Source organism: Prionailurus bengalensis, chromosome D1 (genome assembly GCF_016509475.1).
Source record: "Prionailurus bengalensis isolate Pbe53 chromosome D1, Fcat_Pben_1.1_paternal_pri, whole genome shotgun sequence".
Classification (NCBI taxonomy): Eukaryota; Metazoa; Chordata; class Mammalia; order Carnivora; family Felidae; genus Prionailurus; species Prionailurus bengalensis.
The window spans coordinates 106,939,045-106,960,201 of NC_057346.1; the positions used below are offsets into that span (position 1 = coordinate 106,939,045).

The window sequence follows — 21,157 nt, forward strand, 5'->3', positions numbered from 1 at the left end:
GAGTCAGGCACATACAGAACTCAGAGGGTCTATTTATTAGGAAGGAGATGTCAGTGCTCTATCAAACATGAAGATGTCAGAGAGGGATGGTGGGATAAAGGCCTCTCAGCTGGGACATTTCTTGGCCACAATGAGGACAGCAGAAGGCACAAGTCCTAAAGATGGGAGAAAACAGCTTTGACCTCAAAGATCCTTGCTCTTTGCCCCCCAAAATTTCTGGCTTCATACCATCTCCACAAAGTCTCTTCCCCTGGCATTCCTTCCTTTCTCAGGCATCCCCTCCCCTCCCCCAAGTCCTGTTTCTGATCGCACGTGTCATACCCAGCTCCTGCAGAGGCCGTTCCATGTCAGCCTCTGAGAAGGCCCGCCGGGGGAAGCCACTGAGCAACTGCACGGGGTCCTGGTCCCCTCCAGGCTCTTCTCCACGGTGGAGCTCCACATAGAGCCTCACAGCTGCCAGCTGTTCCCGTGCCCGGAACGTCTGGGTCAGTGAGGTGCCATCTGGCAGCCTGACCTAGAGGGCAAGCGTGAAACAGTATTGTGAGTGTCAGAACTGAGTGAGGTGCTCAAGTAAGGAAAAGAAGAGTTGCAAAGTTGGCTCCTGCTTCCTGTTAGACTGGACCGGTGTAATTACTCTTCAAAGCACCTCATGAACAACCACTTATGCTGTGGTTTACTAAGCACTGAAGAGAGGCTCCCAGCTTCCTCACATTTTAACAAAGACAAGATCATCCAAAAACCTCTAGATAAACACCACGTCGTGCAAGTTGCTGTGTAATAAACGAAATGAAAACATGATCAACTAAAAAGGTAATTGCTGAGTAAGAGGGAAGTATGGATTTAAATAAGACTGGAGCAAGTGAAATGCGATATCTTTCCTAAGAGTAGAGGAGGTAGGATTTCAAAAGTCACTTACAAAGAAGGGAGAGGTTTGGCAAAGGGAACATAACTGAAAAAAGCTCTGAGCCAGGTAGACAAAGGGGTCCCAGAAGCAAGACAGGAATTAGAATCAGTACCTGTATGCGACACTGGTCATATTCCCGCTTGGTGGGAGGCTCCTGGCTGGGAGAGGAGGGAACAGGGCCTGGCTCTGTTGGTGGTGACGGCCGAGAACCCACGCTACCACCATACTGGAGGACAAAGGAAAACACTGATCAGGCTCACCCACTCTTAAGAGAAACACACTACACCCATCCTTTTCCTCTGAAGCGAGAAAAGGGTTTCTACTAGCCTACCTACTTCATGACCCCAGTGTCTTCCCAATCACCTACCTTCTTGGCTCTCTCTGCTTTGTCTCTTTCAATCTTTTCTCGGACTCTTTGTCTGGAATGCAGACAAGAAAAAAGTAGGTCGGACACTGACAAAGCAAATCTAGATTCCTTTCTCCTCTCGTGTCCGATATCCCCATCACCCAGACCTGGCTGCTAACTCTTCAGCCTTTTCCCTCCTCCGCTCTTCAGCAGCCCGCCGCATCTCATCTTCCTGTAGCCGCTGTCGGGCAGCTGATAACTCTTGCCCTTGTTTCCTGCGCTGCCGTTCCCGTTCTAATGCCTCTCGCTCCTCTCTTTCTTCCCGCTCCCGCTGCTTCTGGGCCACCAGCTCCAACATCCTGTGTGGCAGAAAGGAAAGAGCTCAAGAGAAATGGACACAGATTGGGAAGGTGAGTTCATAACGGATTCAAAATGAAATCAGGGAACACGCGTCCCAAAAGAGGTGAGAGAAACAAAGAGGAAGCCGCCAAGGAAGGATGGAGGGAACACGGAAAGTTCCAGGTTCTTTGATCAGACTTGTGCATCATGGAAAAGTGGAAGGTGACCCTCAGAAATGTGACATTGTTCGTGACTATACCTTTTAGTCTGTTCCTGTCTCTCCTCTTCACTCAAAACGGGTTTGCCTTCTCCGGCGTTAGAGCTGGTTCCTACAAACAAGCAATCAGTGTTACTGGCCGTTCATGCTCCTCGAGCTCTCGTGAATAATCACACTGTGTCCCTCAGTCAGGACCTTCAGGGCCGCCTGGCTCCGAGGAGGTGGGTTCCCGTCCCAGGACGTGCCCAAGGGGGGTCGGTAGAGGCTCGTCTACATCGGGGTCGTCTTCGTGCTCCATCAACCTGGCAAGGGAAGTCGGGAGGGACGTTAACAATGAGGCTGCCCCTTCCAGCAGTCCCCAGTCCCCTGCCACCCGGTCTGAGCGCTCACCAGTCCATTGCAGCCTCGATGCCCTGGTTCCCCGTGAGGGCCAGAGCCTTCTCCCTGGGGGCAGAAACACCGTGAATAGCGCCCGCGAGCCATGGTGCGGGTCAGGCTGGGGCGTGGAGCCTGAGACCAGGCTGGGGGAAAGGCGCAGACAGGTCCGCGATCCCCGCGGGCCAGGGTTAGGGGGCTCCCTTACGCGCGTCCCCTAGGGAAGCCCATCTCGATGAGACTCTCCAGAGCCGTCAGCTCCGCCATGGCGCCACCACCGCCGATTCCGCGGGGACCTGGAGGAGGGCGAGAAGGAGGGCGCAGGAAGGTCAGCGCTGGGGCGCCCCCGAGCCGCCGCACGGTGCCGCCCCCCGACGTCCCAGCCGGGCGTTCTCTTACTTACCCGGCTCTAGACCCGCCGCGGACACTGACGAGAAGAAAGCCGAGGGGAAGCGGAAGTGCCCGGATCTGTTTGGGTCACGTGGGGGCGGACGTGGACGGGTGCCGCCGAGAGCCAGAAAACACAGGCCCGGCCCGGCTGCCGGGGCCCCGTGAGGGCGGAGAAGGGCGGTGCATCCGAGGACGCTGACGGGGGAGGCGATACCCCCTCCCCACCGCCCCCCCCAGACTGGGACGCCGGCAGCGGTGGGGAAGAAGGGTGGTGCGGCTTTGAAACCCAAGGGCGGAATGAGGCAAGCTCTGAGCGCAACCAATTGGAAAGTTCCTTGGCTTGTTGATCGGGAGCCATAGACATGTTCCTACTCTTTGACCCACTCATCCTCTCCGGGGAATTGAGCCATCCTCCGCTCGCCTGCCAGAGGGATCTTTTGCAAAACATAACTCCGTGATCCTGTCATCACCTCCCTGCTTAAATGTTCTCCATGACACTCCAGTCACTTAGAACGAAACAAGTGCTTAGTAGTCTGGCTTCCTCCGTTTTATTGTTCTTGTTGTTGTTTGTTTGGAGGCCTCTGTAAAGTGAGAATAACAACAGTAAGCCCTTCCCTTAGGTACCTGGCAGGAGTGCGCTGTGTAAATGTTGGTAGTGCGCAGCGTCATCTCCCACCACTTGCTGGTAATTTGTGCAGATTGCAAAACAGGCCGTCTTGCTTTTCCAGGCGCCTGCACCTACGAGTCCCTCCGCCTGGGATGTCCTGCCTCTTTGGTGGGACTGGTTAATTCCCAATTTTCAGACTGGACCCTAGGTTTGCTTTCTAAGGGAATCCTGCTTTGAGCAACCCCCATCCACCTCTCAGCTCCAGTATTTACCCCCTTAAGCATTTATTCCCCTGTGTAGTCCTCGTTGATTACTTAGCCCTACACCGCTAGGCCCAGGCTGTTAGATCCCTTAAGGTAAACTCACTTTGAATGTTTATAAGGAGGCAGAGTCATGTCATACTAAGTTACTAACATTGATAGTATATGCCCTGGACTTTTATAGAATTAATGTATATTTAATCATCACAACCATCTATATGATTATACTACTACTAGTCACAGGGAACACACACAGAAAAAATGTCATAAAGCTGGTAAATAGCTAAGCTAGGATCCAAACCCATGCAGTATGCATTCACTACACCACTATGCTATGTTGCCTCTCCATAGTGCAGGGAACATCAGCTTTGGAGCTGGGCATCCTAACTCCTTACCTGTAACCTCAAACCGTTTAGATCCTCAGATTTCTCATCTCCTCAAAGGGGACACTGTCTTTTGTAATAATTGCGGTGAAGAGTAAGTAAGAATGCTTGCAAAGCACGTCTTGAATAAGGAGAGAGTGGGTCTTGTTATTTGCAAATGAATAAATGCTGAGGAAATACAGGAAGCAAATTAAAAAAGGGACAAAGTATTCACTACAGTGTGGCAAGTGCATTATAGATAACAAATGTATTCTAAATTTATCCTAGAGGTCCAGTAATTTTTTTTTAATCCATAATTATATAGGACTGTGTTCTTTCATCTACTTCCAGGTCAGTACCCTATAGAAATGCAAACATGTGAGGATACACAGAGACATCACAACAAACACTGAAGACAAATGTTCCATAAAAGGGCGACAACTTCTGTCAGTTAAGGAGCATCGTCCTATGGAAAGTTATGCAGCCTTTGACGTAACTAAGGACGTTACAATTTGCCACAAATCATGGAACATTGTGGAACATTATCCGTCATCCCTTTAGTGAATAAAGAAAACATTTGCACTGAACAAAGCACTGCTCTGCTAGGGGGTGATTACCTCCCGAGAAAAAGGGGAACTTTCCTTTATATTCTTCAGTAGTGCTTGAAACTCATAGAAATGTTATTTCTATAATTAAAAGTTATAAGACCAGCAAAAACGAGGATTATACTCTGTAGCCATCCCAGACTTTTCTACATCCAGTTAAGTGAAAGAGAAATTCGAAAATACACACTACTCTGGGGGGAAAAAGGACACACGACGCTGAACAATAGGCGTGTGGACAGGGAAATGAAAAGGATCATGAAAAATGCAAATGTCTTCCTTTAACATATCCTTTAATGTTGGTACAGGGGATGTGCAATAAACACAAATTGAGGGGAAGTGGGGGATATCCCTTGGATTTGGGGGTCCCAGACAACAGCTCAGGCAGGTCCCTCTTTCCATCCCGTGTCAGCCATTCATTTTCACCCACTTCAGACACAGGTGAATTCTGACCCCGGTGTGCCCATCTTTGATATCTAAACAAAAAGCAACAGCGGGAATAGCCTTGCCCCAAACTCTCATCCTGCAGCAGCTTGTTCTCAAAATCCCATTGAGGCCACCAATGCGCCAGAGCCCTTTTGAGGGTGTATGACAGGGGTTGCGATTGGCTAACTACAGCCAACAGGTCTAATGTGGCCGGGGCCTGATTCCTCAGACCCATGAGCTAAGAATGGTTTCTCCATTTTTACACTGTCGCACGGCTAAGGAAGTACCTATGCAATACCTTTGCTTTGGTCCTCTGGACCTGCAAAGCCTAAATCATTTACTATCTGGTCCTTTAAGTAAAAAGTTCCCAATGCCTTCTGCTCTGTTCCAAACCTCGGCCTGGAGCAGGACAGAAAGTCTGGGACCTGAACAAGCTCTCAGGTTGAGCACTGAGACTCAGCTGGGGCCCGAGTGCCTGGCCACCCCGACTCTGCTGTCCAGGCTGCTCAGGGCAGCAGTGGGAACCGCCTCCTCCCAGGGAGTCCAGGCCGAGCTCTGCTCCCTAAGCCTGGGCTCCGCTGGGCCTGAGAGGCCCCTAGGCTGCTTCAGAGCCCTGCTGTGGGTCGGGAGGCCACCCGGCGGCGGGGGCAGCCCCAGCGCTCTCGCAGGCAGAAATGCCAGACCAGAGCAGAGCAGCTCAGCAGGGCCAGCACTGTGCCCACCCCGATAGCCACGTGGACCAGGGTAAGCGGTCTGGGGGGCACGGCCAGCCTCCTGCAGGGCCCGAAGGGAGGGCCACCCACCTCCTCGAGGCCCTCCCCCCCTGCCTGTGGCACGTTGCTTTCTCCAGCCCCATTTGCAGCCACCACGCAAACGACGTAAGCACCCCCGGACTTCAGGCCCTTCAGTTCTGCTCTGCGGACAGTAGAGTTGAGGGGGGGACCCTTCTGGGGAGCCTCGTTGCCCTCCCATAGCAGCAGCCAGTATTGGTGGACCGGAGAGAAGGGGGCGCACCAGTGCACCACTGCGCTGCCATCCTCGGCCACCACGTGCACCTCTCCCAGGCGCGGAGGGTCAGGCGGCTGCGTGGGGCTGGAGAGCCCAGGGCACAGGCAGGCCCTGGGTCCAGCCCTCTGCAGCTCCTTGCACGGCACCTGCAGGTGACGGCAATGGTCATAGTCACAGGGGACGGCCCGCAAAGGAGGCCGTGGCCGGGGTGTCTCATCTTTGTCCTCTTCCTTAAGGTCTTGAGGGGCCAAGGACTGCGTTCCGGGAACCAAGGAGAAGGTGACAGCCAGGAGCCACAGAAGACAGGGAGAGCCCAGCATGGGGCCTGCAAGGGAAGGAGGTGGATAGGTCAAGATTGCCCAGACGCCATGCAGGTCTAGGGCCCTTCCCTCAACAAAATCTCCGGGGACGGGGGAACACGGCTGGGGGCCAGGAGGAGACCAAGAGAGAGGAGCAAAGGAGACTGACACTCTTAATTTGTCAACCAACTTCTGAACAGGCGATATGTACTTGGTTTTGGGCAAAAAAAAACCAACAAAAAAAAAAACCCAAATGCAGTCTGACACATGGGTGTGTGACCAGCCATGTGTGAAGTACCAGAAACAGTTAATGAATAAGCAAAGTGCTGGAGGGGAAAAGAAGAGGAAATGATTTATTCAGCCTGGGGAAGAAAGGTGGAATATTTCCCAGCTGCCACCCAGAGAAAAGATCTGAGTAAAACAATCATCGGTGGGAGACAGACACAAAAACCCAAAAGGAGACCGAAATGAGAGAGGAGAGGGAACAGAAGGGGAAACCAAGGACCTTGGAACCCTCTCCACCTGTCAAGGGAGTTCCAGTCCCTGCCTGCTCCCCCCCCCCCACCTCCCACCACTCTTCCCTGGCCCCCAGCAGCCCCTCACCGGTGGGTGGGTCTTGCGGCAGCTCAAATCTTCAAGCAGATGTCTTTGGGTCTGAGGCTGAGCCCCCAGGCGCACAGGCTGCGCAGTCAGGTTTTGTCAGTGTCTTCTCTTCAATTTCAATTCTCTTTTGGCTCGAAGCTTTTATACCCTTCAACTATGATGTCACCACGTAGCCCCCCTCCCCCGGCCCCCCCTCTATCCCAGTGAATGCCAAGAAGCGGGCTGGTCCCTTCAGAGGGCCTGAGTCACGGGGCCAGGGAAGGGGGTGGGGGGGGGGGAGCCACATGCAGCTGTTTCATCTGGAGGCCGGGATGCCTGGGTTCTGAAAGGGGATTGGAATGTGGAAAGCAGCCAGGAGCTGAGAATCAAAAGGCTGAAGTTATGTGGAGGGGTGAGGAGGGGAGCATGAAACAGAGGGCCACCTGGCTGGAATCAGAGAGGAAAACAGCTGTGGGCAGCATGGGGCCTGGGCTACAAAATGCTGTTTCGGTAAAAATCATACCACATCCATGGCAGTCATTTCCTGTCTTCTGCCTCCCAATGGACGGAGAAAGGGAGGGGTGCACAGGCCAGAATGATGTAGCCCAGCTCTCCAGACCCGCCCTACATGATCCCCCTCCCCAGAGGGAGATGAAAGAATCACGTGGATGGAGATAGGTTTTCTCTCCTTGGACTTCCTAGGTTTGTGAACGGGAACAGCTGTACCCAAAACAGTCCAGGGTCTGGAGGCCTTCCCCACCGGCAGCCCCCAACAAGACAACCTCCTCCAATTCGGGGTGGCAAGGAGGATGCCTGGGGAACACAGGATTTCCAGTGGCCTTGAATCCATTTCGAGGAGTCAGAGAAGCAGCTGGCATGAAAATAGTTTATTGGGGGAAGACACAGGAAAGGGAAGGGAGTCAGGTGGGAAAGGGCTGGAATGTGGGGACTCTGCCTTGTTCTCTTCAGGAACTAGAGCAGGTGGGCCGCTGTCGGAGATTGCCCACAGAGGGTTCAGAGCTGCCCAGAGTCTCCGGGGCAGGGGCAGGGGCAGGGGCAGAGGCAGAGGCAGGGGCAGGCAGGTTGGCCTCCGTCAGCAAAGCTGCATCTTCCCAAGAGCCTGAACCTGGGCCAGGGGAGGGAGCAACAAAGTTAAATCGGAAATTAACCAACCAGGGGCCCTTCTCCCCCAACCAATATAATGTCCTCCCTACCCACATGCCACCCCACTCCGCCTGGGCCCCTGTGCCGAGTGCCCCTCACCATCACTGGCCTCTGGCTCCAGCTCCTCCTCTCCAGTCAAGGGCTGCTGATCGGGTTTCTCCTCCTCCAAGAGCTGACCCTCTGCAGCCACAAGGGGAATGCAGAGGTCAGACTGGAAGAGGCTGAAGGGGACACCTGAGGAGGTGTTAGGAAGGAGGATGGGAGAGCTGCGGCACCATACCTGCCCCTGGGGGGTCTTCAGGGCTCTCACCAACGTCCTCTGTGATGTCTGACAGCTGCGTTGACTCCTCCTGGCCTTGGGGCCCTGTGCCTCCAGAGTGGGGAGAGGGCAGGGGAGGGCTAGGGTGGCTGCACCCAGGTGACGCCTCCTCCAGCCTGTCCTCTGGCCCTCAGCCCAGCTGTGGAGGGCCTAAAGCTTCACACTGGATAACACAGGAGTCCCCTCTCACCCAGCTCCCCAACCGTCATGCCCACCTGGAGGGTGGGCAGAGATTCTTCGTTGCACTGCCTTCCGGGAACTGTCTCTTTTCCGGACGTTTACCTGTGGGGGAGAAATTAGTGAGCAGCAAGGGTGTGCTTCCCATGCAGTGATCTGGGCCCTAACGCCCGAACCCCATGACACGCCCCAGCCCGCCCCTCAGTTAAAGAAGGATCATGAAGTTGGGGGGCGGGGGGGGGGGGTGGAGAGAGGAGGTCCTTTGTGACCTGCAGAGACAAGCGGTGGCGGGGCCAGATGCCCCCCCACACCCACTGCATGTAGCTGAAGAGCACGATGACGCTGAGGAACGTGAAGTTGCTGGCGATGCCGATGAAGGCACAGGTCATCGGGAAGTTGTACAGCAAGTACCTGAGGCAGGAAGTGGGCAGCGGTTACTGGAAAGCACCAGCCTCCCCGCTTCCCAGAAATCATTTCTGGGGAAGTTCAAGGCAGTTTCCCTTCAAGACAGCCCCCAGGGGAGCTGCGGACGCCCCACTCGAGCGGCTCCTCACCTGAGCCCGGTGAAGTGGGCGTGGATGCGGAGGTAGGCTCCGTACATCTGGACGCGCTTGCTGTGGATCTCGATGATCGCGCCGGTGGTCGGCACATACTGCGGAGGGCGGGGCAGCGAGGGTCAGGCCAGGGTCCTGCTGCTGTCACTCTTCCCAGCCCCATCTGAGCCCCACTTGCAGCGTCTGTGGCCGCCCCTGCTGACCGAGCCCAGAGGCTCCTCAGGTAGAACTCTGAGCTCCTGGGGAGAGCAGTCGCTAGTCTTCCTTTGCCCCCCTTACCGAGTTCTCTCTGTATTCCGGGTACAGCTCCACCTCCAGGAGCTGCTTCTGCTCTGCAAAGCCAAACAGCAGGAGGCTAGAGAAGACCAGTGTGTCAAGCATCTGGAGCAGGTTTGAGCGGTAATGCAACATCACCTGCCGGAGCCAGGGCGAGGAGGGGAGAGGTTGGGGATGGGTACCCCCAGACTGCCACCGCCCTACCAACCCCTCAACCTTCCTCGGGTCCCCTGCTCTCTCATTTTCACTTCCTACCATGCCCCCACACCCCAAACAAGCCTTGGCCCAATCATTCCAACTGCTTAACATCCCTCCTCTCCTCAATCCACGTCTCCATTCCAGCGCAACAAAGGTCCCTCTTCTAAGAACTTCGTGGGTTAAGCCCAACAGTGTCTCTGATCTTTCCCCCACGCAGTTCTATGATCCAGAATAGACCCTAAGTTCCAGCGCTCCAGCTGAAGCATTTTTCCCCGTGTAGACATTCAGAGATACGCTTCATCACATGGCTCTGTTGACAATTCATGTAAGAATGGAGTCTTGGGGCCTGGGTGGCTTAGTCGGTTAAGCAGCCGACTTCAGCTCAGGTCATGATATCACGGTTCGTGAGTTCGAGCCCCGTGTCGGGCTCTGTGCTGACAGCTCAGAGCCTGGAGCCTAACTTGGAGTCTGTGTCTCCCTTTCTCTCTGCCCCTCCCCCGCTTGCTCGCGCTCTCTCTCTCTCTCTCTCTCTCTCTCTCAAAACTAAACATTAAAAAAAAAAAAAAAGAATGGAGTCTAATATTTATTGCACACCCACCATGTGCTAACAAGCATGGTACATTTCTTTAGCGGACCCTAACTGGTCTCGCTATGGGACCATTACTTTCATACCCAGTTAATAAGGCTTTGTAACCAAGGAGTTAAAGAAGTAGTCTCTCAGCTAGTAGGTTTCTGAGACAGAATGCCAGCAGACATCCGCCGGGCTCTAAAGAAGCCCATTTTGGCTCCCCTCTTCAGGCTTTGCCCCAAAGCTGGATGTGCTCATCAGATACCTGGGGTGTCTGTCTGGCTTGGTAAACTGACTCCTCTTCCCGATCCTGATGTGTCTGTGACCTCCAGAGCTAGGATGTTTTCTCCTGGAACCCTACCCAGATATTCTGCCATCCGTTGTCATCGCCACACCCTCCCAGATAGGCCACGGACACTTACGGAGCGTGAAGAAGTGGAGATGATTCGGCCACCTCTGGTGTAGCATGAAATGGTGACTAAGAACATGCCCAAGTCTTGATTCACAGGGGACTCTGGCAGCTCAAGCTCTAAGGTGACGCGGTACGGCTGTCCATACATCAGCACCTGCCCAAGGTAGCCCCCATCTCTCTTCAAAAAAATTTGTTTTTAATTGTACGGTCTCTGTTCCACCTCCCCCCATCCCTCCGAATAGGGAACAATCTCCCTGGTTAGCAGAGCAGGCCTCTCAGGGCTCTCATCCCAGGAGGGTGCTGCCCCCTTGTGGTAGCCAGGTCCCTCCTACTTCGGAGAGCTTCGGCATCTTATGCTTTGGCTAAACCGCTCTCTGCTCTGTTCTGAGAAAGGCTGCGTCACACATTTCTTTTCCAAAAGTGAACCATCCTGTTGCCAACTGGGCCATCTGTGACTCAGGCCTCTGTCCCCGTGAGGCTATCCCCCTGGGCCCAGCCCGCCTTCACTTATATTATTAATTAACCAAGCACCAACTCCCGAGCCACCTCTCAGTCTGTCACTCCAGATCATCTTTGTGTCACTCTGGGTCCTTACCTGGCTTCTTTTGGTGGAACCCTGAGACTCACAGTGGGAAGGCGTCTTCATTGGGATTAACCTCAAAAAGCTAAAGATTTGCCACCAAACATACCCTAGTTTTTCCTGACCATTCCTGTACTCTTCTAACCCTTTATTCAGCTCTCATCTGTAGCATGACCTCAGGGTGCATATACAAGAATCACAGGGGCAAGAGTAAAGTGTCTGTATTTAAGGGAACGGATTTTTTTTTTCGAGAAAGAGAGCACGGGGGAGGGGCAGAAAGAGAGAGAGGATCTGAAGCAGGCTCTGTGCTGACAGCAGACAGCCTGATGTGGGGCTTGAACTCACAAACCGTGAGACCATGACCTGAGCCGAAGTCGCACACTTAACGGACTGAGCCATCCAGGGGCCCCCAAAGGGAATGAATTTAAAAAAACCAAAACCAAAACCCAACCCATAGTGAATCACCTCCAAAATCCAGATATGATTGAGGGTGTGTTGAGCACTATCACTAAGGTAAAACGTGGAAAACTACTTCTCAAAGTCCTTTTTTATACAGATTCTGCTTTTCAGAATGAAGTACTATCTGTTGGAAAAAAAAAAATGGATTCCATGACATTCCTAGCCCCCCAGAAGAGGCCTGATGAAGCCAGCTGCTTCACTGAATTCTTTGCAACATTATAGTACGTAGTTCTCAGGGTGGGTTGGAGGGAAATTGACTCCTAGCTTATGGGTAGGAGTTTCTTTTTGGGATGATTAAAATGCTCTAAAATTGTGCTGGTTGCTTAAAGTCTGCATACACTAGAAACGATAGAACTATAGATTTTAAATGGGTGAACTGGGGGCGCCTGGGTGGCGCAGTTGATTAAGCGTCCGACTTCAGCCAGGTCACGATCTCGAGGTCCGTGAGTTCGAGCCCCGCGTCGGGCTCTGGGCTGATGGCTCGGAGCCTGGAGCCTGTTTCCGATTCTGTGTCTCCCTCTCTCTCTGCCCCTCCCCCATTCATGCTCTGTCTCTCTCTGTCCCAAAAATAAATAAAAAACGTTGAAAAAAAATTTTTTAAAAATAAATGGGTGAACTGTATAGTAGGTGAGTTATAGCTCAATAAAGCTGTTTCATATGTTATTTTTTATTATTTTTTTAAAGCTTATTTATTTTTGAGAGAAAGAGACACACAGAGTGTGAATGGGGGAGGGTCAGAGAGAGAGGGAGACATAGAACCCGAAGCAGGCTCCAGGCTCTGACCTGTTAGCACAGAGCCTGACGTGGGGCCTGAACTCACAAATGGTGAGATCAGACCCGAGCTGAAGTCAGACGCCTAACCGACTGAGCCACCCAGGAGTCCCATATAGATGTTTTTAAACTAGTAATTCCGTCTAAATAAACATCATCTCCTCCAATGGGATCGATCCACGGAATTGAATGTCAGAATCTTGAGAATGACTCCACACCTTTGTTCACATCTGTCTGCCTGATGGGCAGATTCCCCTCCTGTTCCTCCTTTCCCACCCAACATTCACCCTTCCTTAAAAGGTCTACTTTGAGCCTCTCCCTCCAATCCTTCACAACTTCTTCTGAAATGCAGAATCTGCATCTTACACTCTGCTACTTTATATAATGAACGTAATGATCAACCCGCTTTAATTACCAGGGACTACCCTGATTGGAGTCCCTGATATTGACATCCCCTCACCCTTCATCTTTCCCTTCCTTCCTCATCCAGCAGCCTCACACACAATTGTTTTAGGCCGTCTGAGCCACCATGAGGATCTCCACAATGGACAGCCACACAACCGTATGCACCATTTCAGGTGCAGATGTTCTGTGGCTTTGTTTCTAATTCCCTCTCAATGTATTCCATTCATTATTATTTTGAGCCACAAAAGTACACTGAATCAATGCTTTCACAGACGACTCTGTCATGATCTCCAAACTCCTTTCCCGGCAGGATTAAAATGAGAAATCTCTGCCTTGCAATATCCAACATTCTACCTCACTACTTTGAAATCTTCCATTTGGGACCCACTCACCTGGGACCCAAGGTAAGTGTTCTTGATGGTGTATGGCTACCTGGGGGGTTGACTGGAAGGAGGGAAAGGATACACAATCTCCCAGGTTATTGTATTGTCAAACAAGTCCAGGCTAAACACCAATCTCAGGGGACCCCAGATGCTAATGCTTACACTCCTCCCTTCAGAGTGACCATTTATTTCTATCCTGTGTAAGTCAGTGTCCTCTCAAGAACCACTTTTAAAAGACACTTTCCAGGGGCACCTGGGTGGCTCAGTCAATTAGGCACGCAGTTGATTCTTGATTTTGGCTCAGGTCATGATTTCACAGTTCATGAGATTGAGCCCTGGGTTGGGCTCCGTGCTGAGCGTGGAGCCTGCTTGGGATTCATATTCATATTCTCTCTCTCTCTCTCTCTCTGGATTCATATTCTCTCTCTCTTCCTCCTCCCTCCCTCTCTGTCCCTCCCTGGCTTGCTCTCTCAAAATAAATAAACATTAAATAAAGTTCTTAGTAAGTTCGACCACTGATTATTACTAATTATGTTGCTAACGACTCAAAACACTCTGGTCATCAAAAACAATGTTGATGCTCCAAAGGTCCTTTTGAAGTGTTCAGGGATCCTAGCCTTTCCAGAGCCTCCACCAGCTTGCCTAATATAAATAGATGGGCCCCCATTCTGCATTTCGCAGGGATTCTGGGTTTGTTGAAGTCATACTGGCACGTGGCCCATCTCCTGGCACAGTACCCTTTGTAATGGCAGGTTACACATATTTGTCAACAGTTTCATAATCTTACATACAGGCTTTTAAAACGCTTGGGTGGTTTCCATCCCAGTCCAGTGACATAGCTGATTGGTTGATTCACATTCACTGAGGTCTAAAACACCTCTGATAGCTATAGCTTGTCTGAAATAATCTGAGAGAGCATCGTTAACATCTGCAGCAGGAAAATCCACACGCTTCAGATTTTACTTTTTCTTTAACCTCCTTTTCCTTGAGAGCCTTCCTCTTAGTCTCCATTACTCAATCCCTGCTCACCAGGTCTTTCTCAAGCCCTCCGATTTCAAGTCTTCAGAGCTCTAATGAAACCTCTCTTCAGCTCCCATACTCACCCGATCACGTCCACCCTTAGCCAGCGAGACATTGGCAACAGGGAAGGAGCAGAGTAAGGAGGTGGAGGAATCACAGTCAGTCCTAGATGAGAATGGGGATGATACTCTGCTAAGTTAAGAGGGTCTGCCTTACCTGTCTGTACACTTCCTTGGGCCCCTAGGGCTCCCTCTTGTCCCCCATCCCTTCTTCCAGAACAGGCACCCTTCTCTCTGTCAGAGAGAGATGGAGAAGAAATGCAGCCAGGAGACTCAAGACACCTGAATGAGTCTTTCATTCTCTTCCTGCCACCTCAGCTCATCTCCTCTCATTAGAGTGGAAATTCTTAAGCAGGACTCCATGGACACTTCGTTGAATAGTTTCAGACTCAAATGTTTCTAAAGACTCACTTGGAGAGCTTCATAAAAATGCGGATTCCTGGGTCCTAGCCCCAGAGTCTGATTTAGCAGTTCTGGTCTGAGGCCTAGTTTGAGGAAAGTCCTCCCAAGGAATCCACAGATGGTCTTAAAGAGGCTGACACACGTCTCCAACTTGTAAGCAAAATTATACATGGGTGTGCGTATGTATATATACATATATATACACACATACATATACACATATGTGTATGCATGTATATATATATATATATATATATATATATATATATATATACACACACACACATACATACAGATGTCTGTATAAGCTTTAAGTAGGTTCTACACCCAACATGAGGCTTGAATTCATGACCCTGAGATCAAGGGTCATATGCCCTCCCGACTGAGCCAGACAGATACTCCCTTGCATACATGTTTTTATAGCAGAAAGGGCCATAGCTTTCATGAGATCATGCCTCCTAAAAGTTTAAGCAGCTCTGACTTAGAAACTACAGTTCATGATCAGGGACTCAAGACGGGGGAGGGGGAAAATGACTTTGGACCATTGATAACAATGTCCTTGTCAGCATCTCTAGATTAGTCCTATGGCCCATGTTAAGAGAAGGGGAGAGAATTTGGTTAAGGCCCGTAAAATCAGAAGGAACTGAAGTCCCAGGCAAGAAGCAGGACTCTGGGACTTTAGGTACCTAGTCACTTTGTGTTTGCATCATCTCTACTGTGCAGGATTATCAGGAGTGGGAGGCAGGCAACTTGTTGCTTTCCTAATACGTTCTTTACTGAAGGCTAGATTAGTTCTGAGATGACTCGAGGGATGCGGTTGGCTAAGAGGTCTAGAGCGGCCCTGAGAGAGGTCTGATCCAACCCAAACAGAACAGACCCACACAGTGACAGCCTAAAAGAGGGATTTTTTTTTTCCTTCTTTTTAATCAAAGATTTCAGTAACCAGAGGCAGAGCTAGGACCTCAGAGCGCTACCAACCCAGAGCTCCCTCAGCCTTGGGCTGTGGAAGGTAAGAAATCATATAAACACACTGGGCTCCAATGTTCTCCTCTGTAAATGAGGGGGTTGAACTGAATAAGCTCTAACGGCCCTAACAGCAATTCTCTCAAAGGATGACTCCACTTCAGGAGAAGACCCCTCTCACCTGTAGTAGAAATGCACAGGGCTGAGGTGGCTGACTGTCGGCATGTAGGAATAGTAGAAAGAGCCGTAGAGGAAGACAGACACCCAGAGCAGGAGAAGGATGGTACAGAAGAGCACCCCAAACTGCAGCAGCAGCTTGCGGGCACGACCTGCCAAGACGTGGCCCACCTCCTGGGCCCACAGCAAGGCGGGTACTGGTGGGTCATTGACCATGGCAGGGAGTGCGGAGTGTCTGGCCCCAGGTTCAGGCTTTGAGTTCTTAGCTGCTCGGTCACTTGGACGCCACCCCTGGCCATGGGATGAAGAAGCTGGTGGTTCCTGGAAAAAGACAGAGAGGGGGGGAAAAATGGCTCCTTCCCCAGGGATGGTGGAGACAACAAGGACAAGTTTACTGGACTGGCTTTGAGGAACCAGAGATAGCTGGACACAGCATAGACTTTGTTTCATATGGCTTTTCTCCAAATGGCTACGCTTCCCAACCAATTATCCCTTCCCTTTCTTTCACTGTGCTTTCTTCGCCCCCAGTGCCAGAACAACTTCGCTGAATTTGTCCTCTGGACACCTGATTCTGGGACAGGCTACCTTGACACTCATCCATAGCAATATATAATATACATAAAATGAGCACCTTAAAAGGCTTTTACACACGTGATGACACGGAGCTCACACTGCGAGGTGGCTGCACGGAGAGACTGCGCGACTTGCCTAAGGTCGTACAGCCGCACTGAGAGCCAGCTGCCTAAGTGCCGTCAGAACTGTCTCCCGAGTTTCTCCTCTCCCGAGCGCACAACTGCGCTCGCTCCCGGACAGGGCCGCCCTCCACGCCGGGCCGGGAGTCCTGCAGCCAACGGCCGCTCCCCGCCAGCACCCCCGCCAGCACCCCTTCCGGCTGGCAGTGGGCGCGGCGCCCGGAGCCCCCACCTAACCGCGCCCCCAGGGACACCAGCCCGTCCGCCGCCGCAGCTCTGCAGACTCACCAGCTCGCGGGCTGCCGGGGCAACGGCGACCAGAGACTTCCGCCTCCCGTGGAAGCCCCGCCCCCTCCCGCCGGCCGCCTTTGCGGCCCCGGGAGGCGGGACCTCACTCAGGGGAGGAGCCCGGCGCAAGGGGCGGGGTCTGCCGGGCGGCGTGTTTCCCACCTCGCGCTCCGCGCAGAGTCTCTGCCTGCGGTCGGTTACCCAAACCAAAGAGGACGAGCGCCTTCCTTCAGGCCTCAAGATTTGCCCCCACGGCATGCTATGAGTCAGCAGCATCCCCCCTCAGGCCGGCCCTCCGCCCACCTTCACCACCGGCCATTTAAACCCCGCAAAGGGGGAAAGAGGCGTTTATCCAGCTGGCGCTGATTTTTGTCGCCCACAGCTCCTTGCACCTGTAGGCGTCCTAGGCGGAGGGCACTGCCGGCCGGCCCCTATTCACAGCTGTGATAGTATTTCAGCTCCGTGTTTTGTCTCCAGCATTTGGGATCGACCTCCTCTGACCCTAACTAGACTCCCTCAGAGTCCCCACAGCGCACCAATCTAGACTAGATCTTGGCAGACGGTACCTTCTATTTTGTACATGACTCTTCACCCCGAATAACATCCCTCAGAGGGTAAGGTCAGTGTACGTCTTTGCATTCCACACAGCACCAAGCACAGCTCTGCAGGTCTGGGAAGTATTCTATCAAACCAATTCCCCCCACCCAAAACCCACCCAGGAAGCGCATCTGTTTCAATAAACACCCAATGACTCTCCCCACAATTCCCCCTACCTCTTCTTTGTCCGATTCTTTGATCTGGTATCTGCACACCTCTTTCCCCCCAGCTTCTTGTTCTTTAGGCATCTTCCTGACGTCCCTTGTCGCCCCGGGATCTTCCATTCGAATCACTTGTGGCTAGAATATGAACTGGTTGGTGATCTAGAAGCTGGTTACCTGTAGCTCATCACATTTTCCTGGGTATAGGGAATGGAGGGTCCCTGGGAAAGACAAGAAGATTCAGGTACTACATGCTATGTCAGAGCGGAGGGAGGAGGGAGGAGGGGAGGGCGACTGCCCAGCTGATGTCAGATTTTCAAATGAGCAGGGTCCCCCGCAGCCAGTACTGACTCCACTGCAGGGGATGTCACAGGTCCAGACCACCCCATTTAAAGTGGGGGGGGGGGGAGTTGGCCTGGGCCTCAGCTCCTTCCAGCTCCTTCGTAGCCCAGACTCAGAATGCCTGCAATGGGGGAAGGGCAGCTAAGAGAGACCGTTAACAGTGGGGGTGTGCGTAGGGGCTGCAGTCAGCAGCCAGGCTCCCCCATTGGCCGGGCAGTTGGTATGCTCCAGTATCCGAGCAGCTCCTTCTAGCATCCTTCATCCTTCAGGTACCAGCGTCTGGGCAGTGCTTGAGCTTCAGGAACTGGGTCCAGCCCTCGACGGACCTCTGCCCTGACCCTCCCCAGTGGCCTTCTTTGTGTCAGCTGCTTCGGCTGCTGCAGCAGATACTTTCAGCGGCAACTCCCTGCAAGGTGGGGCACCCATCTCAGGCAGGTTTTGTGCACCCCACTGACTACTCCCCAGGGCTGCCACACTGCCTGTGGCTTCAGGTGAGTAGGGAGCATCCTGCTTTTCTCCCGTTGGGGCTCAAGGGGGCAGGTGGGGGTTATGTGCCCTCCTCAACAGGGCGGGGCTCTTTCTGGTTGAGGCTTCCAGAGCTGCAAACACATGGCTGCAAGAGCCAAAAAGCCTTAAATCGTTTGTATGTTTAATGATCTGTGGCCCAGGGCGTGTGGGAATTTGGGGGGGTATCTCATCCCACCTTCTCCATTTCCTTAGCCTGGGAAGACAGGGATGGGAAAGGCCCCTGGAGGATGGAGATACGAGAAACAAAATACTGGGCCACATGACCCCAGCCTTGTAAAGACAGATGAAAAATGAACATGGGAGGGGGTGGGGGTGGTCTTCAGATAAGATTAGGCAGCACCCACCCACCTCCATTATGCTCCGAGCTGTCCCACTCTTTTCTCCAGGATGAAAGGGGAGACCCCTGTGAACAGCACTATGAGTATTGGGCAAGCCCGCAAGATGGTGGAACAGCTTAAGATTGAAGCCAGCTTGTGCCGGATAAAGGTGGGTGGACCCTGGATCCTATTAGTTGGCCCACTTGTGCTGTAGGTCCCCAAACCTCAGGTTAAGAGATGTTTTCTTTCCTTGACTCCCTGCCATCAGGGGAGGAGTCTCCGGTTCTGTAAGGGCAGCCGTCCCCTGGCCGCTGTCAGGGATGAGGGAAGAGAAGACTGTCTTAAGGAGCCCTAGAGATGGCAAAAGATAACCCATTTGGGGAGGGAGGCTGCAGCCCCTCTCAGGGGATCTGGCTAACCATTCCCCTCCTGGCTGTGTCCCAGGTGTCCAAGGCAGCAGCGGACTTGATGACTTACTGTGATGCCCACGCCTGCGAGGATCCCCTCATCACCCCTGTGCCCACTTCGGAGAACCCCTTCCGGGAGAAGAAGTTCTTCTGTGCCCTCCTCTGAGTCGCCCCGTCCCTCCCCACAAGCTCGTCACCTTTCCTCCTCCTAGGCCCTTCCTTAGGTCAGTAACTGTCGTGAGCCCCTGAGGGTCCCTGCATCCCATCCCTAGCCCTTGTCCAACCCTGTGAGGTTATCTGAAGCACAAGGCTCTCCGTCACCCCATTTCCTCGCCCACTTCGGCCGACCCCAAGTACCCCCTGACTAGGGGAGCCCCCTTAGCTCCGTCCCCAGAAGGGCCGTCCGACTGCCAGCGTCCTGCCGGCTTCTCTCTGTGACCCGCTCAGACAATGGAGAGAGGGATGGGCCGGGTGCTTGCTCTCAGTGTCACCTGGGGCTACCAGAAGGGTAAAGCCATTTGAAGAATAAAGTCATCCAGAGTCTCAGAGGACAAGCTCCTGTGTTAGCGTTCTTGGGGAGAGGATCATCAATCTGTAGATCTGGGGCTGTGTACGGCAGGTGAAAGGCTTGCCATACCCAAGGAACAGGGTTAGTCAAATCACTTTAGACACTGTCTAGGATCGGGGACCGCCTGGATTGGGGGGATGGCGGGCGCAAGAGAGCGTCTCGAGTGCAAGAATTTAGTTACAACAGACACTCGGGGCCACGGAAAGCATTCACACCCCCGCGCGCGCGCGCGCGAAAGCACTGAACGCAAGTGAAAATGAAAACAGACCGAACAGGGCGGCTCTTAGGAAGGGATCTTGAGGGCAGTCGCAGACAGCAGGAGCTCAGTAACGGAGGGGAGGAGCTCGGCCCCAGTTCCTGCGAAGGGGCAGGTTTTGCTTCTAAGATGGCCGCGCCCACAGTGGGCCCCTTTCCAAGATGGCCACCGCCATGGGAGCCGCGCCAATATGGCGGCCCCACGTCACTGGGTTTCACCGTACAGGGCTTCCGAGCTATCCCCATACTCAAAATGGCGGCCCCAGGCATCTAGAGTTCTCAATATGGTCCCTTCTGTGTTCATCTGGTCTCAAAATGGCTGCCCCTGCCCTGTCAACTCGATGCACATTCCTACCCACCCCGGAGTCTCGAAGTCGACGTCTCCCCAATCCAGGTGAAGGCACACGGGTGACTATAAGCAAAGATCGTGGGACAAGGGGACCCCGGCAAGCACAGCGTAGCAGGCGCTGGGAGCGTGGATCTTGCGAGGGAATCTCGTTTCTACTGCTTGCCAAGCAGAGGATGTCTTGGGAGTGGAAACAGAAGTGTGAGGTCAATGCCCGGCGCCGTTCCTCTCAGGCGCCCTTCCTTGGTTGCCTCCTGGTGTCCCTAGGAGCTGGATAAGCCCGAAACTGTTTCAGTTTGGGCTTCCTGGTAGAGCTTACTATATTCCCCTTTCCCTCTCAGACCCATTCGGTCACATCCGCCAGAAACAACGTCCCCGCCCCTCGTGTGCCTACCAGCCTTCATAGTGGTCCCAGCATGCTGTCTGGCCAGATGCCAAAACTAAGGCTTAAGGTCTCACGAGCGCCTCCCAGATTCAAACTTGGCGGAGGTTTAGAAGCCCAGAATGCTCTTCTAGAAAAAAGCCTTTTCCTTCCAAGGGCGAACATATGGAGGTGGGACCAGGGCCAAGGCAGGTAAGGTAACAGTCCGAGGGTGTCTGCTTCTTATGCACTATCAACATCCCCCAAATTCAGGAATACATCCTAACCGTAGGAAGCCTAGGTCATGTTTCTTGCTGGAATATACTTTCCGGGCGTGGGGTGGGGAGTGCCGAAGGGAGGAGCCACCCTGAAGTAACAGAAGGGTGACCTGTTTTGGGGATAGCCATCACCCCCAGCTTCCCCACACCCCCACTTCCTTCACGCAGTAAGACAGTAAGCATACAGGAATGCAGAGAGGAAACCAAGGGAATAAAGGGCATTCTACCAGGAACCGAACTTAGTCTCCTACGGATGTATCCACAGGTCCAGGGGCACCCGATGAACTTGGGGCACCTTCAGGAACAGCAGCTTTCCAGCTGCTGCTGAATTTCTGAGCCCTAACAGGCCCTGGAGGTAATCTAATTCATTACCTCATCCTACAGTGGGGACCCTACCCTCATTCTGTTCAGGA

At 52.9% G+C, this 21,157-nt stretch overlaps 4 protein-coding genes across 17 annotated transcripts; 1 reads left to right on the plus strand and 3 right to left on the minus strand.

Annotated features, from left to right (window-relative positions):
* Nucleotides 1–12: 12 nt before the first annotated feature.
* UBXN1 (UBX domain protein 1) lies at nt 13–2,704 on the minus strand. The gene is made up of 10 exons (XM_043581436.1): nt 2,585–2,704; nt 2,390–2,477; nt 2,197–2,250; nt 2,002–2,108; nt 1,849–1,918; nt 1,418–1,609; nt 1,272–1,323; nt 1,017–1,130; nt 322–514; nt 13–155 (listed from the first exon to the last, which is right to left on the minus strand). The coding sequence occupies exons 2-10, from the start codon at nt 2,446–2,448 to the stop codon at nt 106–108; spliced, it is 891 nt and encodes a 296-aa protein (XP_043437371.1). The 5' UTR covers nt 2,449–2,477; nt 2,585–2,704; the 3' UTR covers nt 13–105.
* A 1,974-nt stretch (nt 2,705–4,678) lies between these two features.
* Nucleotides 4,679–7,252, minus strand: LRRN4CL (LRRN4 C-terminal like). The gene is made up of 2 exons (XM_043581439.1): nt 6,739–7,252; nt 4,679–6,161 (listed from the first exon to the last, which is right to left on the minus strand). Exon 2 carries the CDS (start codon nt 6,154–6,156, stop codon nt 5,434–5,436), a length of 723 nt encoding a protein of 240 aa, XP_043437374.1. The 5' UTR covers nt 6,157–6,161; nt 6,739–7,252; the 3' UTR covers nt 4,679–5,433.
* A 337-nt stretch (nt 7,253–7,589) lies between these two features.
* Nucleotides 7,590–19,923, minus strand: BSCL2 (BSCL2 lipid droplet biogenesis associated, seipin). 14 transcript variants are annotated; one of them, XM_043581420.1, is made up of 12 exons: nt 19,773–19,923; nt 17,358–17,563; nt 15,609–15,925; nt 14,087–14,168; nt 10,396–10,563; nt 9,211–9,345; nt 8,932–9,029; nt 8,647–8,788; nt 8,416–8,482; nt 8,162–8,254; nt 7,981–8,061; nt 7,590–7,843 (listed from the first exon to the last, which is right to left on the minus strand). In XM_043581420.1, exons 2-12 carry the CDS (start codon nt 17,463–17,465, stop codon nt 7,683–7,685), a joined length of 1,452 nt encoding a protein of 483 aa, XP_043437355.1. In that variant the 5' UTR covers nt 17,466–17,563; nt 19,773–19,923; the 3' UTR covers nt 7,590–7,682. The 14 variants fall into 14 exon arrangements, with proteins under 14 accessions (XP_043437355.1, XP_043437359.1, XP_043437360.1 ...); XM_043581424.1 differs by having other exon boundaries at nt 8,162–8,251; nt 10,396–10,539; nt 19,773–19,913; XM_043581425.1 differs by having other exon boundaries at nt 8,162–8,245; nt 10,396–10,539; nt 19,428–19,909.
* On the plus strand, nt 17,568–19,484 carry GNG3 (G protein subunit gamma 3). Its single transcript, XM_043581446.1, has 4 exons — nt 17,568–17,586; nt 17,954–18,175; nt 18,599–18,698; nt 18,974–19,484. Exons 3-4 carry the CDS (start codon nt 18,600–18,602, stop codon nt 19,100–19,102), a joined length of 228 nt encoding a protein of 75 aa, XP_043437381.1. The 5' UTR covers nt 17,568–17,586; nt 17,954–18,175; nt 18,599; the 3' UTR covers nt 19,103–19,484.
* Nucleotides 19,924–21,157: the final 1,234 nt, after the last annotated feature.